The 13454-nt window shown below is 38.4% G+C and overlaps 1 protein-coding gene across 6 annotated transcripts in view; it reads left to right on the top strand.

Moving 5' to 3' along the window:
• Window positions 1-13454, top strand: part of NCKAP1 (NCK associated protein 1) — a 103061-nt gene that overhangs the window by 25336 nt on the left and 64271 nt on the right. For 4 of the 6 annotated variants that reach the window (XM_034785031.1, XM_034785033.1, XM_034785035.1 and 1 more), the window contains 8 exons: window positions 1002-1094; window positions 1337-1393; window positions 4743-4885; window positions 4968-5058; window positions 6963-7100; window positions 8122-8170; window positions 9762-9918; window positions 11771-11827. In XM_034785031.1, coding sequence (XP_034640922.1) covers window positions 1002-1094; window positions 1337-1393; window positions 4743-4885; window positions 4968-5058; window positions 6963-7100; window positions 8122-8170; window positions 9762-9918; window positions 11771-11827 — 785 coding nt within the window. The remainder of the gene's footprint in view (window positions 1-1001; window positions 1095-1336; window positions 1394-4742; window positions 4886-4967; window positions 5059-6962; window positions 7101-8121; window positions 8171-9761; window positions 9919-11770; window positions 11828-13454) is intronic. The other 2 variants (XM_034785032.1, XM_034785034.1) reach the window with 1 other exon arrangement.

Raw genomic sequence — 13454 nt, 5'->3', positions numbered from 1 at the left:
GTGTATTTAAAATTCAAGTCACAACTTAAACTATGATTGATTGGAATTCTGATGTCATAACGTAATTGGACTCAGAAATGCTGTGAGAGGCTGTAATATGGGTGAACAGAGCATCTAAGTAACTGACGACAAGTTTTCTGTTATTTGTGAGCTACAGTTATTTAGTTACTATGATCATTACTAGAGTTAATTTTGACAAGCCTGAAAATCATTTAAAAAATATTCTGTGAAAATACAACTGGCTGTCATTGCCTCAATTAAAAAAAAAATCAGTTACAATGTGAATTACTTTTATGCCTTTGTATTCACATTTGCCTCTTCCATTTATCCACCAGTGTCTAATGCTAGTGTTTTGCTTCTTTTTCATTTTTGTTGTTTTTTTTGTTGCTTTCGTTTTAATGTATTGTGTTTATATGGAACTGGTCAAAGAACCGTTACTGTATTTTATGTTTGTATCTACATTTTATTTTGCATGCTTAACGTGGCTTTGCCTGGATATTCTTTTTGGTAAGTTCAGAATTTAAAAGCAAATTGTTTTTTCTGTAGTAAAACTTGTAAATTCTGCCTCCTTTTCTCCCACCTCAAGTAATCTGTCATTATTTTTGTCATATTGACTTGTGCTCATGTACTGTTGTGCCTTTGCTAATTACACATGTTAACACTTCTTTCTTAATGTTTCCCAGTTTTGTCTCTAGCTGACCTAAACAATGACTTCAATACTAATGTGTACTAATTTGGCTTTAATCTTAAAACTAATGATAGCCAGTGGCTATTAAAGTGGTCAGTCTTTAGTGTTTTATATTACTCTGTCTACCAAAAAAACCCACTAACGAATGCAAAAGAACCTCAGTCATAGAGAAAAAACATATTTTCTTGCATAGCAAGCTTAGTGGTTCATCTGCGCCTCACAGGTATTTTATTGCTGTCATTTGTTTTCTAGCTAGTTTTTTTTTAATAATCTGGTGAGAACAGCATATATGCATTTGTGTTCTCTTTTACAGCAACAGCTTGCTCAGCTACAGAAGGAAAAATCAGAGATTCTGAAGAATCTGGCTTTGTATTACTTCACATTTGTTGATGTTATGGAATTTAAGGTAAGGCCTGGCAAATGTAACTCAGATGACTATTAGGATTGATTTTGCAGTAATTGATGTGTCCTATCAAATAGGTCTCTTATGAAAACTCTTTTTGCAGTAGTATTTCACGTATAATGAAATAGCTGCTTTTCTAGTTTTGTGTTTTATAGACTCAAAATGTGTTCTGTTTCTTTGGCAAGATATATTGACATAATTGTTTAAGATTTCTAAACTAAAATAAAGGATTTTTCTTTTGTAAGGACCATGTTTGTGAGCTGCTGAATACTATTGATGTTTGCCAAGTCTTCTTTGATATTGTAAGTTTTTGATTTTTACAAAATATTTTAAATAAGCTTTCAAATACCATTAGAAACCAAAAACGGTAACTACATATAGGAAAAGAGAAAAGTATTTTTTGCATTCACTCTGTTTTTGCAAAATCCTTCACCGTTTTCATACATTTACAAGTATAACTATAACTTTTCAGAATTTTAATATGCTTTAGAATAGTTACAAAAGCTAGAAAATTGATATACTAACAAAAAAATTTGTTAGATATTTATAGCATGGTTTTATGACTGTAGGCTTGTGTATGACCTAGTCAGGCTAATTTTATTTTAAATCATGGTTCTTTATTATGCCCCCAACTTAATTGCTAAGGTATTAAAGACTAGCTTACTTTTTAACAAGACCACTTTTGAACAATGGCTACAGCATTGTAGGCCCACTGATGATACACAGCTGCATATCTCTTGTTGCACTGATTCTACAAGTTCATTGTCTGCTGTGGAGGAATACTTGGTTAATTGTCAGCTGAAGGCTTAGAGCTGCACACACAGAGTAAGTTCTAAACAAACAATTTAATACTGGTACACAGCGATGATGATTGTGAAGCTTGGTTGAGGTTGTGAAGTGGGTGGGATATTTCCCAGGGAATGCCTTACTGCTAAATGATGAACTAGCAATTGGCTGAGCCCTCAAGGGTTAACTCGTTGTTAATGTAGCCTCACGCTCTACAAATCAGCACGAATGGTGGGAGGGGAGACAGCATGGCAGACAGAGACACACACCCCCTGTGTGTGAGAGATGCGCATTGCCCCTTTAAGTACGCTGACCCCACTCTAAGTACACTGCCTTTTTAAGTAGATTAGCAAGTTGAGGCGGCAGCCGCTGCCATGAAGCTCCCTCGGTCCTGAGCCCTGTCGTGTCCCCTTGCCCCCCTCCCCCCCGTCACTCTATGGAAGAAGGGGTAAGTGGGGGGGGAGGAATACCCTGACATTAGCCCCCCTCTTCTCCGTCCCCCCCGCACAGCAAGCAGGAGGCTCCAGGGAGCAGCTTCAAGGCAGAGGCCAGGAGCAGCACATGCCAGTGGGGGAAGTGACAGCTGAACTGCCGATTGATAGCCTGCTGGGCAGCTGCCGGGAACAGGGAGCTGATAGCGGGGCTTCTGGTCCACCCTAGTTCCAAGCCCCCACCAGCTAGCTGCAATGGGCTGCTCTTCTTGCAAGCAGTGAACAAAGCAGGCGGCTGCCAAACGACGTTATAAGGGAGCACTGCACAACTTTTAAACGAGCATGTTCTCTATTGATCAACTATGTAACAACGAAACAATGTTAACTGGGGCGACTTTTAAGTGAGGAGTTACTGTATACCAGTGCAGCTACACTAGTGGCTAAAATTCCAGTGTAGAAAAAGCTAAAAAAGAAAACCCATTTCCCTTTCAATTTTTCCTTTTGGCTTCTGCCTCACCAATCAATTAGAATTATTTGGGGTTGTCAACCAGCATGAGAACAAGGGTAATCCAGTGAGTATAGTCTACTTGGACTTTCAGAAAGCTTTGACAAAGTCCCTCACCAGAGGCTCTTAAGCAAAGTAAGCAGTCATGGATTGAGCAAGAATGTCCTCTCATGGATCAGTGACTTATTAAAAGATAAGAAGCAAAGGGTAGGAATATACATGATCAGTTTTCACAGTGGTGAGCAGTATATAGCAGGGTCCCTTGAGAGTCTGCACTGGGACCTGTTCTGATCAACATATTCGTAAATAATATGGAAAAGAGGGTGAATAGTGAGATGGCAAAATTTCCAGATGATACAACATTACTCAAGATAATTAAATCCACAGTTGACTGTGAAGAATTACCACGGGATCTCACACAACTGGATGGCTGGGGAACAAAATGGGAGATGATATTCAGTGTTGATCAGTGCAAAATAATGCACATTGGAAAAAAGAATCTCAACTATATATACAAAATGATGGCATCTAAATTAGCTGTTATCACTCAATAAAGAGATCTGGGCATTATCATGGATAGTTTTCTGTAAATGTCTGCTCAATGTGCAGCAGCGGTCAAAAAAGCTAACCGAATATTAGGAACCATTAAGGTAGATAAGACAAAAATATCATAATGTCACTATATCAATCCATGGTACGCCCACACCTTGAATACTGCGCGCCGTTCTGGTTGCCACATCTCAAAAAAGATATATTACAATTGGAAAAGGTACAGAAAAGGCCAGCAAAAATTATTAGGGGTATGGAAGGATTAAAAAGAGTGGGACTGTTCAGCTTGGAAAAGAGACAACTAAGGGGGGGGACATGATAAAGGCCTATAAAATCATGAATGGTATGGAGAAAGTGAATAGGGAAGTGTTATTTTACCCCTTAACATAACACAAGAACTAGGAGTCACCTGATAAAATTAATAGGCAGCAGGTTTAAAACAAACATGAGGAAGTACGTCTTCACACAATGCACAAGTCAGCCTGTGGAACTCATTGCCACGGCATGTTGTGAATTCTCAAATTATAACTGGGTTAAAAAAAGAATGAGAAGTTAATGGAGGATAGGTCCATTGATGGCTGTTAGGTCAGGGACCCACACCCATACTCTGGGTGTCCCTAAACCACCAGCTGTCAGAAGCTGGGACTGGACAATGGGGGATGGGTCAGGTGAAATTGCGTGTTCTGTTTATTCCCTCTGAAGCTTCTGGCACTCATTGCTGTCAGAAGACAGGATATGGGCTAGATGGACCGTTGGTCTGACCCAGTATGGCTGTTCTTAATTTTGGCTTTCATTCTTGACATTTAGAATGTTGTCATTTCACTGGTTCGATAGTCATTAGTCTTTTAGGACTGGCAAACTTGGATATATAATGTAACAAAGAAGCACGGATGAACCCCTTCAGGGGATCTTTATATGTCATTAAGAATCAAAATGGTAGTAGAAGCCCAATTTTTGTCCTTTGCAGGCCATCTTCTAAAATGCAATAAAGTTTATAGACAAAACACATGCACATTTTGATGGATTTGTAATTTCAGAGCAAAATTATTTTCTAGGTTTTTTTCATTCCTTACACAGCATTTAACAGGTATTCACTAACACCCTGATGCTGCAAAGATGTATATGCTTATCTTCAAGCATTTTGAGTTGTCCCACTGATTTAATTGCTTGAATTAAGCTTGTGCATAAGTGTTCAAGAAAAATAAGACCTACAATTTTGGCATAAAAAATTAATTGCTAATAATACTTGAGTATGATTTAGGTTTTTTCACCAATGTGTGTGTATATATATATTTGTGTGTGTGTGTGTGTAAATATTTTTGCTACTGAAGGTTTTCAGAATGGAAAAAAACCCTGTAACCATTTGTACTTTATCTCTAGACTGTAAACTTTGATTTAACAAAGAACTACCTAGATTTGATTATAACCTATACAACACTAATGATACTGCTGTCTCGAATTGAGGAAAGGAAGGCAATCATTGGATTGTACAATTATGCTCATGAAATGACACATGGAGCAAGGTAAAAATTGTGTATTTTTAAAAAAATAGTATTTTTTTACATGATTTTGTCTACAGTGGGGTAAATTTGTTGTGCTTTTTAGTGATAGAGAATATCCACGTCTTGGACAGATGATTGTGGATTATGAGAATCCTTTAAAGAAGATGATGGAGGAATTTGTACCTCACAGCAAGGTATATTTGAATACTTTTCACAGGTTCATAGTCATTGCTGGTTGAAAGAAGCATATTTGTGAAAGCAAATGTACAGGTTATAAGAATATATTAAAAAAAATCATCTTTACGGAATTAAATTGTTGATTTAGCAGATATATGAACAGAGAGAGAGATAATTTATAAATTTTGCCAAACCACCCCTCTACCTCCCAGAAGAAAAACTAAACCAAAACTAGTTATGCTTTTTGACTATGTAATAGATATACAACTTACTGTTCATTTGCAGTATGGTAGCCTAGAGGCCCCATTCAGGTTTAATACCCCTATGTGCTGCCTTCAGACATCTTCACAGTAAGACCCAACTTTATAGAATTTATAATTAATTAATTAATTAATTTTTAGAAGAGATGGAAAAAGTGACCTTAATCTATGGGGGAGAATTAGCTGTCAGGACAAGTGTAACTGGCTGCTTAGGTGAGCTAATGAACAACTTGATGCGTCCAATTTCATTTTTGTTCACTCATGGATTAATGTATATACTCATTCATAAGCTGAATTTTTTTAGTAAAAAAGAGAAGCACTAAAGAAGGGAGTCGGCTTATGAACGGGTATAGAGAGGGAGAGGTGGGACACAGGCCTGCTCCCAACAGAGGGGGCAAGGAGAGGTAGCACAGCCAGCAGAGCCAGAAGGGACGAGGCGGGGACAGAGTCTCTCCGCTTCGGGCCACGCTGCTCTCCTCCCAACCTGCCGGAGCAGCTGCAGCTCCGGGGCGGGCAGGCTGCAGCCATGCCGCTCGGTCCCACCCCCCAGAGTAGGCTGTGGCCACCCGGCCTGGCCTGCCGGAGCACGCTGCGGCCATGCTTTCCAGCCTGCCGGAGCAGCTCCAGCCAGGCCAGACACATTCTCCCCTGACTCTCCCCAGATAAGATGGGAAGGGTTGGGATGGGAAGAGTGTGGGGGTCCTGGGCTAGGGGGGTCATGTGGGAGGTGGACACAGGGGTTACTCCCCGGACCCCCAGATTCCCCTCTCCTCCCCCCCCCCCCAAAATTTCCCCGCCAGTTGCTGTCCCGGCCCGTCAGGGTAAGCACCTGGCATGCTGGGACACTTTATTTACTTAGGTTTACCTCTGTGCCTGCGAGCGCTCGAGGTAAACAAACCATCTCGGCCCGCCAGTGGCTTATCCTGTTGGCCCAGGAGTCAAAGTTGTTTGATCTCTGAATTATAGGGTCGGCTTATGAACGGATCATAAAAATTTTCCATTTTTACTTATCCATCGGGGGGGAGGGGGGGAGAGGGTCGGCTTATAAACGAATGGGCTTATGATCGAGTATATACGGTGTGTGTATATACAAAATAAAAATCTGCCCTTGTCTTTTCATTTTATTTTAATGTCATCTACCCTAGTTATTGTATTTTTAAAACAGTTTTTTAGTTTTCCATTATTAAAAAAACAGTATCTTGTTTCTTCTATGTGAGCAACAACAGGCTTTAGTTTAATTCAAGGCTTAGTGTAGTATTTAGCCTCAAATATTTTAGTAGACAATTATGATTATTGCAAGAATGGATGTAAAGTACCAAATTGTTAGAGATTAGTTAGTTTTTATGCAAGGTTACATCAAGGCTTGAATGCCAGTGTTAGTCATTAGCTATTTAAGCTGCTGAAAATAGCAACTATTTCGGGGTGGTTGCTATTGTCATTAGCTGTTCGAGCTGCTGAAAATAGCAACTATTTGGCTGACTGATATTAGAACAGAATACTGTGCTAATGAAATAGAATAGTTTCTAACAACCGTGTCTAGATATTATTATTGTACAAGAAGACATAAAATGAAGTATATATCTTGGATATTTGCTAAATTAAACAAAGCATTTGGTCTTGCAGAGTTCTTCTAACTAAATATTGTTTTTGTTACTTCCTAGTCCCTTTCAGATGCTCTAATTTCACTCCAGATGGTCTATCCCCGAAGAAATCTGTCAGCTGACCAGTGGAGGAATGCACAACTATTGAGCCTCATCAGTGCCCCGAGTACAATGCTTAATCCTGCACAGTCAGACACAGTATGACATTTTACATTACCTTGAGTAATACAGTAGTATTAAATGAGTTTTTCTGTGAAATAATTTAATTGTGTATATATATATTTGATATAGGATTACATATTATTGGATTTAACTGTTTAATTCACTGTCTAGAATTCAGTTTTTCTGGGCCATTTTTGAACCAATAATCACTTTGGTAACACTTGAGTATTTACACCTGCAGTGCAGAATGGAATTAATTACCTATTTAATTGTAAGACATCCTTTGTCTTAACACGTACCTCTATCCCCAGTTCTTGGTAATTATCCTTTGAAGAAAAATAGTGTGGATTTTATTGGGTGGGGAGGGCAGGAGATAGAATTTTATATAGTATTTAGGGTGTTGATAGGGAAACAGACAGGACATCAGGCTCAAGATTTTTTTCAAAAGTGAGCCATGACTTTGGATGCCTCTGTTTTTGGATACACGTTTAGCACTTTGTGTGTTTAAAAAAAAAAAAAAAAAAATCAGCCCCCTTTTAGGTGTCAAGCTGGTCACTCAAAAATAGTCACCCAAAGTTACTAGTCACAGTTGAAAATCTTAACTTAGAAATTAGTTAGATATTCTTATAAAAGGTTCTGCATTGCTTTGTTTAATTTCCTAAGTTGTAATGTTTTTTTTGAGATTATAAAAAATTGACAGTTGTTTATCATTTTGCTCAAGAGACTGGAGACATAAATAAGTGTATGTCTCACTTACCAGGAATTAGAAGCTGATTTTAGACTCAGTAGGCTTTTTGTACCTGAAAAGAGTTCAGTCTTTCTAAAGTATATAAGACTATTGATGCTTAAGTATCAGCTAAGTTAAAAGCAATTTAGAAAACGTAAGCAATCTTCTTTGTTCTTGATATTAGGGTAATATGTCCTGACAGGCTTTGTGAGGAAAAACCGTATTAAATTGTTGCTTTTGTGTAAAAAGCTATGTTCATTAGAATTGTATTCATTAGAATTTTTTTTTACTATGTGTCATTAGTTTATTACAAATTATTCTTTCAAATAGATGCCATGTGAATACCTCTCTCTGGATGCAATGGAAAAATGGATTATTTGTAAGTACAGCATTAAGAGATTGTGCCTTTTAGTTGTTTTACTTCTATAAAGTGCCTGTTAACTTTTCAGAATGCTGTATTAAAGCAGTTGTATTCTGTAGAATGTTGCTTGACTAGACCCTGTAGATCCTTTTATTTATACAATATACCATGCTTTTGTTTGTATTTAAAAAATTAGTTTATAGCATATATTACATTTGAATTTTGAGTTTCAGATTTTTTGTGACTGTACATTTGTTTTTGAGTTATGCTTATTAGTGATAATTTAGTGCCATTAATTAATTCATACCAATGACATTTTGGTTATTCATTGCTGTACTAGAAAATAAGGTGCATATACTGTCACGCTATCTAGAGTGGCTCACAACTGAGAGTGCCAGTCTCAGGTCAGACTGTCAGAAAACAGGCCTGATACCCCAAACTGGTGGTATATTTTATAATTAGATTTTGCCAAACCAGCAACAAACGTGAACTCCTTGAGCTCTATATCAGTCTTACCGTGGAGTCACAGATAGTCCCCTTAAGCTCTCCTGCTCATCTTGCCACCCAGACAAACTGGACTTAGTGATCACATAGTGATCACTTTATGGTCACATAAACTAAAAATCACATCACATCAGGTTACTTCCAATCCCAAAGGATCAATCACTTACCCCAGATCAGTTTGGTACTCTGGATGCCACATCAAAGACAATGCTGGCAGCCAGTTCTCTAGTAAACTAATTTTAAGATTTATTAGCTAAGAAAAGAAAAGAGTTATTGGTAGTTTAAAGCAGGCAAAATACATTAACAGGTGAGTCAAAGTTTGTAAATACAAAATGATAGCAGAGATGTAGTAATCTGCTAGTTTCCCAAAAGTCTTTTAGGGTTACCCAGAATAACTCTGGGGATCTTTGTCTTCTTGTCCAGATATTCTACTCTGTTAGAATCCAGAGATGAAGAATCATTCCTCTGAATCAGTATTTATATTTTCTTTCCTCAGATAACACTCTCACAAGTGTTTTTACTCACTGACTGGCTCCTTGCTTTGGAATTAGTGTTTCCTGTTACAGCCATTAAGTCCTTCATTAACATTTCACAAGGTTTCTCTGAAGAGTAATTTTAGTTACAGGGTTATACATATATGGAAATGTTAGTAATAGCAAACAACAATCCTTCATTAGTTTGCATGAAGTTTACACATTAAGTACATTTTCATTTTAACACTAACACACACTTTTGATGTACGGTTAATTAGTTACATGGGTACACATATAGCAATCAACAGGGTATAGATAAGTGAAGACAATACCATTAACATTTCTTTTGAACTAAACTATTTACACAAGTGAATTGGCCTGATTACACTACAATACCTTTTGACACTCCTTTTATTTCTTTTAGCATATGCGTGAATTAGCCTGCAACCCTGTCCTAAGCTGGCAACTGGGTAGACCGTGTCACATATACAACTGTACATGAAATCAGTATTTTAAAAACCATTGGTTTGGCAGTTGGCCACAGTAGTCCATTCAGTAGTTCAGGTTCTCATGTTGTCTTTGTATTTCTGCTCTGTGATATTTTTACATCCCTCTTGAATTTTCTTTTGAAGTTGGGTTTATTTTGTGCCATGGAATCCTGAATAGTGATGCTACAGCTTTGAACCTTTGGAAACTCGCTCTTCAAAGCAGTTCTTGCCTGTCTCTATTTCGAGATGAAGTTTTCCATATTCACAAAGCTGCAGAAGACTTGTTTGTGAACATAAGAGGGTATGGTATTTTCATGAATGTATTGTGTTAGCAAACTGTCTTCACTGCTGATAATGGAGTTAGAAATTGTTATTCTAGCCCTGTGCAGTTTCAGCATGAGAATTATATAACAGCTTTGATTAATGGTTTTAGAATATGGAAATACTGTTGAAGGGGAAGTAGGAGGTTAAATTCTCATGGCTTTTCATTATCACCATTAGGGTAAAAGAGTAACACATTTTTATGTCAGAACTTGTAAGTTTTCATGACTTGGACATGGTTGGAAGGTCTTGAAATAGAAACATTTTCCTTTTTTTCAGAATGTATTTTTCTAATCCCTCATTGTTTAGAATGTTACATGTATCTTAAGATCATGTTAATAGTACTGAGAATACAATGAAATGTAGAGATATTTTGTATAAAAAATTGGCACTTATTGAAAACATATTATATATACACTTTGATATTTTTGATATTTGATAATTTGTTCCATAAGTTTTTTGCCGTAGCTACTCATCTTTCAGAGGTATTAGAAAAGCAAAAACAAAACAAGCCTCTTCCCCACCCCCACCCCCCTGTTCCCCAGCTGTGCTTTAGTTCCTAAGTTGAGCACTTGTTTGTTGATTGCTTTTAGTCCTTGTACATATATCTCTAGAGAGCTGGATCAAAACTGCAAAGTGTGTTCCAGGGATTTTGTTTAAATATACCATTGCTTGAACAGTTGGTTAGAAAATTATGCATCTACCTGTTAGATGAAAGTTCTGCATGCCGATTTTCAGTACATCTCTACCCCGATATAACACTGTCCTCGGGAGCCAAAAAATCTTGCCGTGTTATAGGTGAAACCGCGTTATATCAAACTTGCTTTGATCCACTGGAGCCTGCAGTGCGGCCCCCCCCCCCCCCGAGCGCTGCTTTACCGCGTTATACCCGAATTCGTGTTATACTGGGTCGCGTTATATCGGGGTAGAGGTGTATTTGCAACGTTTAGTCTACGCTACAGCTCAGGTATAAGTTATGTTACTCAGAAGTGTGAATATGCCACCCCCCTTAGTGATGTATGTTGCACTGACCTAGGTGCTGGCGTGGACAGTGCTATGTCGGTGGTGGGAAAGCTGCCCACGATATAGCTACTGATGCTTATAGGAGTAAGTCCACAGGAGAGCTCTCTCGTTTGCTTAGAGCATCTGCACTAGCATTGGTGCTGCTGTAAGCTCTGTAGTGTAGCCATAGCCTTAGCCTAAACCATAGACTGATTCTTTTCAGTGCATGAACTGAAGGATTCTTATTCTGAGTATTGCCTTCTTTATTTTCATGTCAATTCAGAAATGATTTGGCAGCTGATCTGTCAAGCAGCAAGAGTTAATGTAACTGCATTCTGTGGGGTTTCAAAAGGTGTCAGAGGGTCATGATCACCGTGCCCTATCCGTATTAATAAATGGGAGAGATTCTGGTGGTGGTGTGTGGGGAAGGGGTAGAGGAAGAGGAATCTTACTTATTTGAAAGCTACAGCTATCTGCAACAATTTTTGTAAGATCAACCACTAAAATATTGAAATTCAGTATTTCGCAGTGAGGAAGGAAGCATCGCAATACATTTTAATGATTTTTAAAGGTCTGTCAAATCAAGGCTAAAAATATAAATATAAAATATATAAAAACACAGGAAACTGAGATCTCGATCAAGGATGGGTGTTTCCTGTTACTGTCCAGTGGCTCATCTCATTAACCCCAGAGCAAGGTAGTCCTTATCCATGGGCTGTTTGCTAAAGGCAAATTCCCTTTGCTGTGGAACTACAGAAAGTATAGGGCCCTAGCTCTTGCTAAGACTGTTACCAATACTTATTGACATTTCACTGTTATTTCTCTCGCAGCTACAATAAACGGATTAATGACATAAGAGAGTGCAAAGAAGCTGCTGTATCACATGCGTAAGTATCTTATATAAAACCACAGCATACTGTGATTTTTCAGACTTGAGTACTGCTTACTTTTGCAAAAAGCTTAAAACCAACAACAATGTTAACTGGAATTTTTTTATATCATGAGTGCATTTATATGGAACTTTATACTGAGCTATCCTGTCGTACTAAGCTTATTGTTCTTGGCTTTGTTTTCTTTTTCCTGCTTGAGAGAGGTATCTTCTTGTGTACTGCTGTTTTAAAAACAAACAAACCAAACCCTTATTTGAACTAAGTCTTTGAATTGACATTTTTGTGCATGAAATTTTCCTAAATTCAGAATCAGTCATGAGAATTGAGTTTTTCACCTTCATATTAAGTCAGATCAAAATATATTTGTATTCACTATTTCATCAAGCTTCTTCAAGAGTAAAACTATTGTAAATAAAACATGGAACGTGAAGTTTTAATTTTTGAATAGTTGTAGCTGTGTAAACAATTAACAGTGGCACAGGAACACCACTATAGTTAAGGTTGTGTCATGACGTGTTCAAAGATGGACCTTTCTAAGTCCTTTAAAACTGACATGTTTAGTGGATTTCTGAGAAATGTGGTGTACCTCAGGAGGTGCAAGGTAAAATTTGTGATCCACATTTGGAGCCATTTGAGCCAGGAGTTCTGAAGATATAATTCCTGGAAACTATTAGCCATTTAAATTGGGGGGAGGGGGAGGGCCTAGCGCTGGAGATGTGATGTGGGTCTAAATAGTGTCAATCTGTAATGTTTTACCCAAGGTAGTGCATGACACCCATTCTATATTTGGGGGACCCAAATAGAAAATTGTATTTAAGAAAATGTATATTTTTTGCAACACACACACACCAATGCCAAAAAATAGCAAAAGGGTTTCCATTCCCACAATTTTATGTTTTAAATTCAACTTTTGTAAGTGCTCTAAAATCCAAATGGCTACTCAGATTGCTGTGAAATTTGATGTGCCTCATGGTGGCTCATGATAGTGTTAGTAATTCAAATTTGGGGTTATTTGACTGAGGGGTTCCAGAGTTACAGCTCCCCTCCGTCCCTCTCCCCCCAAAAGCATCAGGTGCCTTGTACTGTTAAAAAGAGAGAGATACTAATGACTGGATCAATCACAGACCTCTTGGTTGCTGTGATCTCACCCTTTAGTTAACACATCTAAAGATAAATTAATCACAAGCCCCCACCTGAGACAAAAGGATTTGGCTTCGAGTTACTGTAATTTGTGAGTCGTGGGTGGCAGTTTTGTTTTGGGGGGAATATAAGCAAAGTATTTGGGGGAAATATTATACCTGAATGCTTTCTGGGAGCAGAGAGGTGTTAGGAGGGTAGAGCTGTGGGGGAATATGGGGTGAGTGGCGTTGAGGTCATATGGAGAGGCAAATAAATGTGGTTGGATGGTAGTGGAGATGAGAGAGGCTGGCGTGTTGGGAGACAGGTACAGCACCCCCTAGCTTGGCCAGGGTACCCCATCTTCCTGTACCCTCCAGCTGTCATTGCACTCCTACCTTCCTGCACTCCACAGCTCTGCTAGTGCACCTATCTTTTGCACCCCCCCATATTAACAGTGCACCTCAACCCTCTGCCCCCCATCTGTGCCAGTGCACCCCAGCCTCCC

The sequence above is a fragment of the Trachemys scripta genome, chromosome 11, assembly GCF_013100865.1.
Source record: "Trachemys scripta elegans isolate TJP31775 chromosome 11, CAS_Tse_1.0, whole genome shotgun sequence".
NCBI classification, from domain to species: domain Eukaryota; kingdom Metazoa; phylum Chordata; order Testudines; family Emydidae; genus Trachemys; species Trachemys scripta.
Note: the sequence above shows the minus strand (reverse complement) of the source record. Positions and strands in the feature narration are given on the sequence as shown.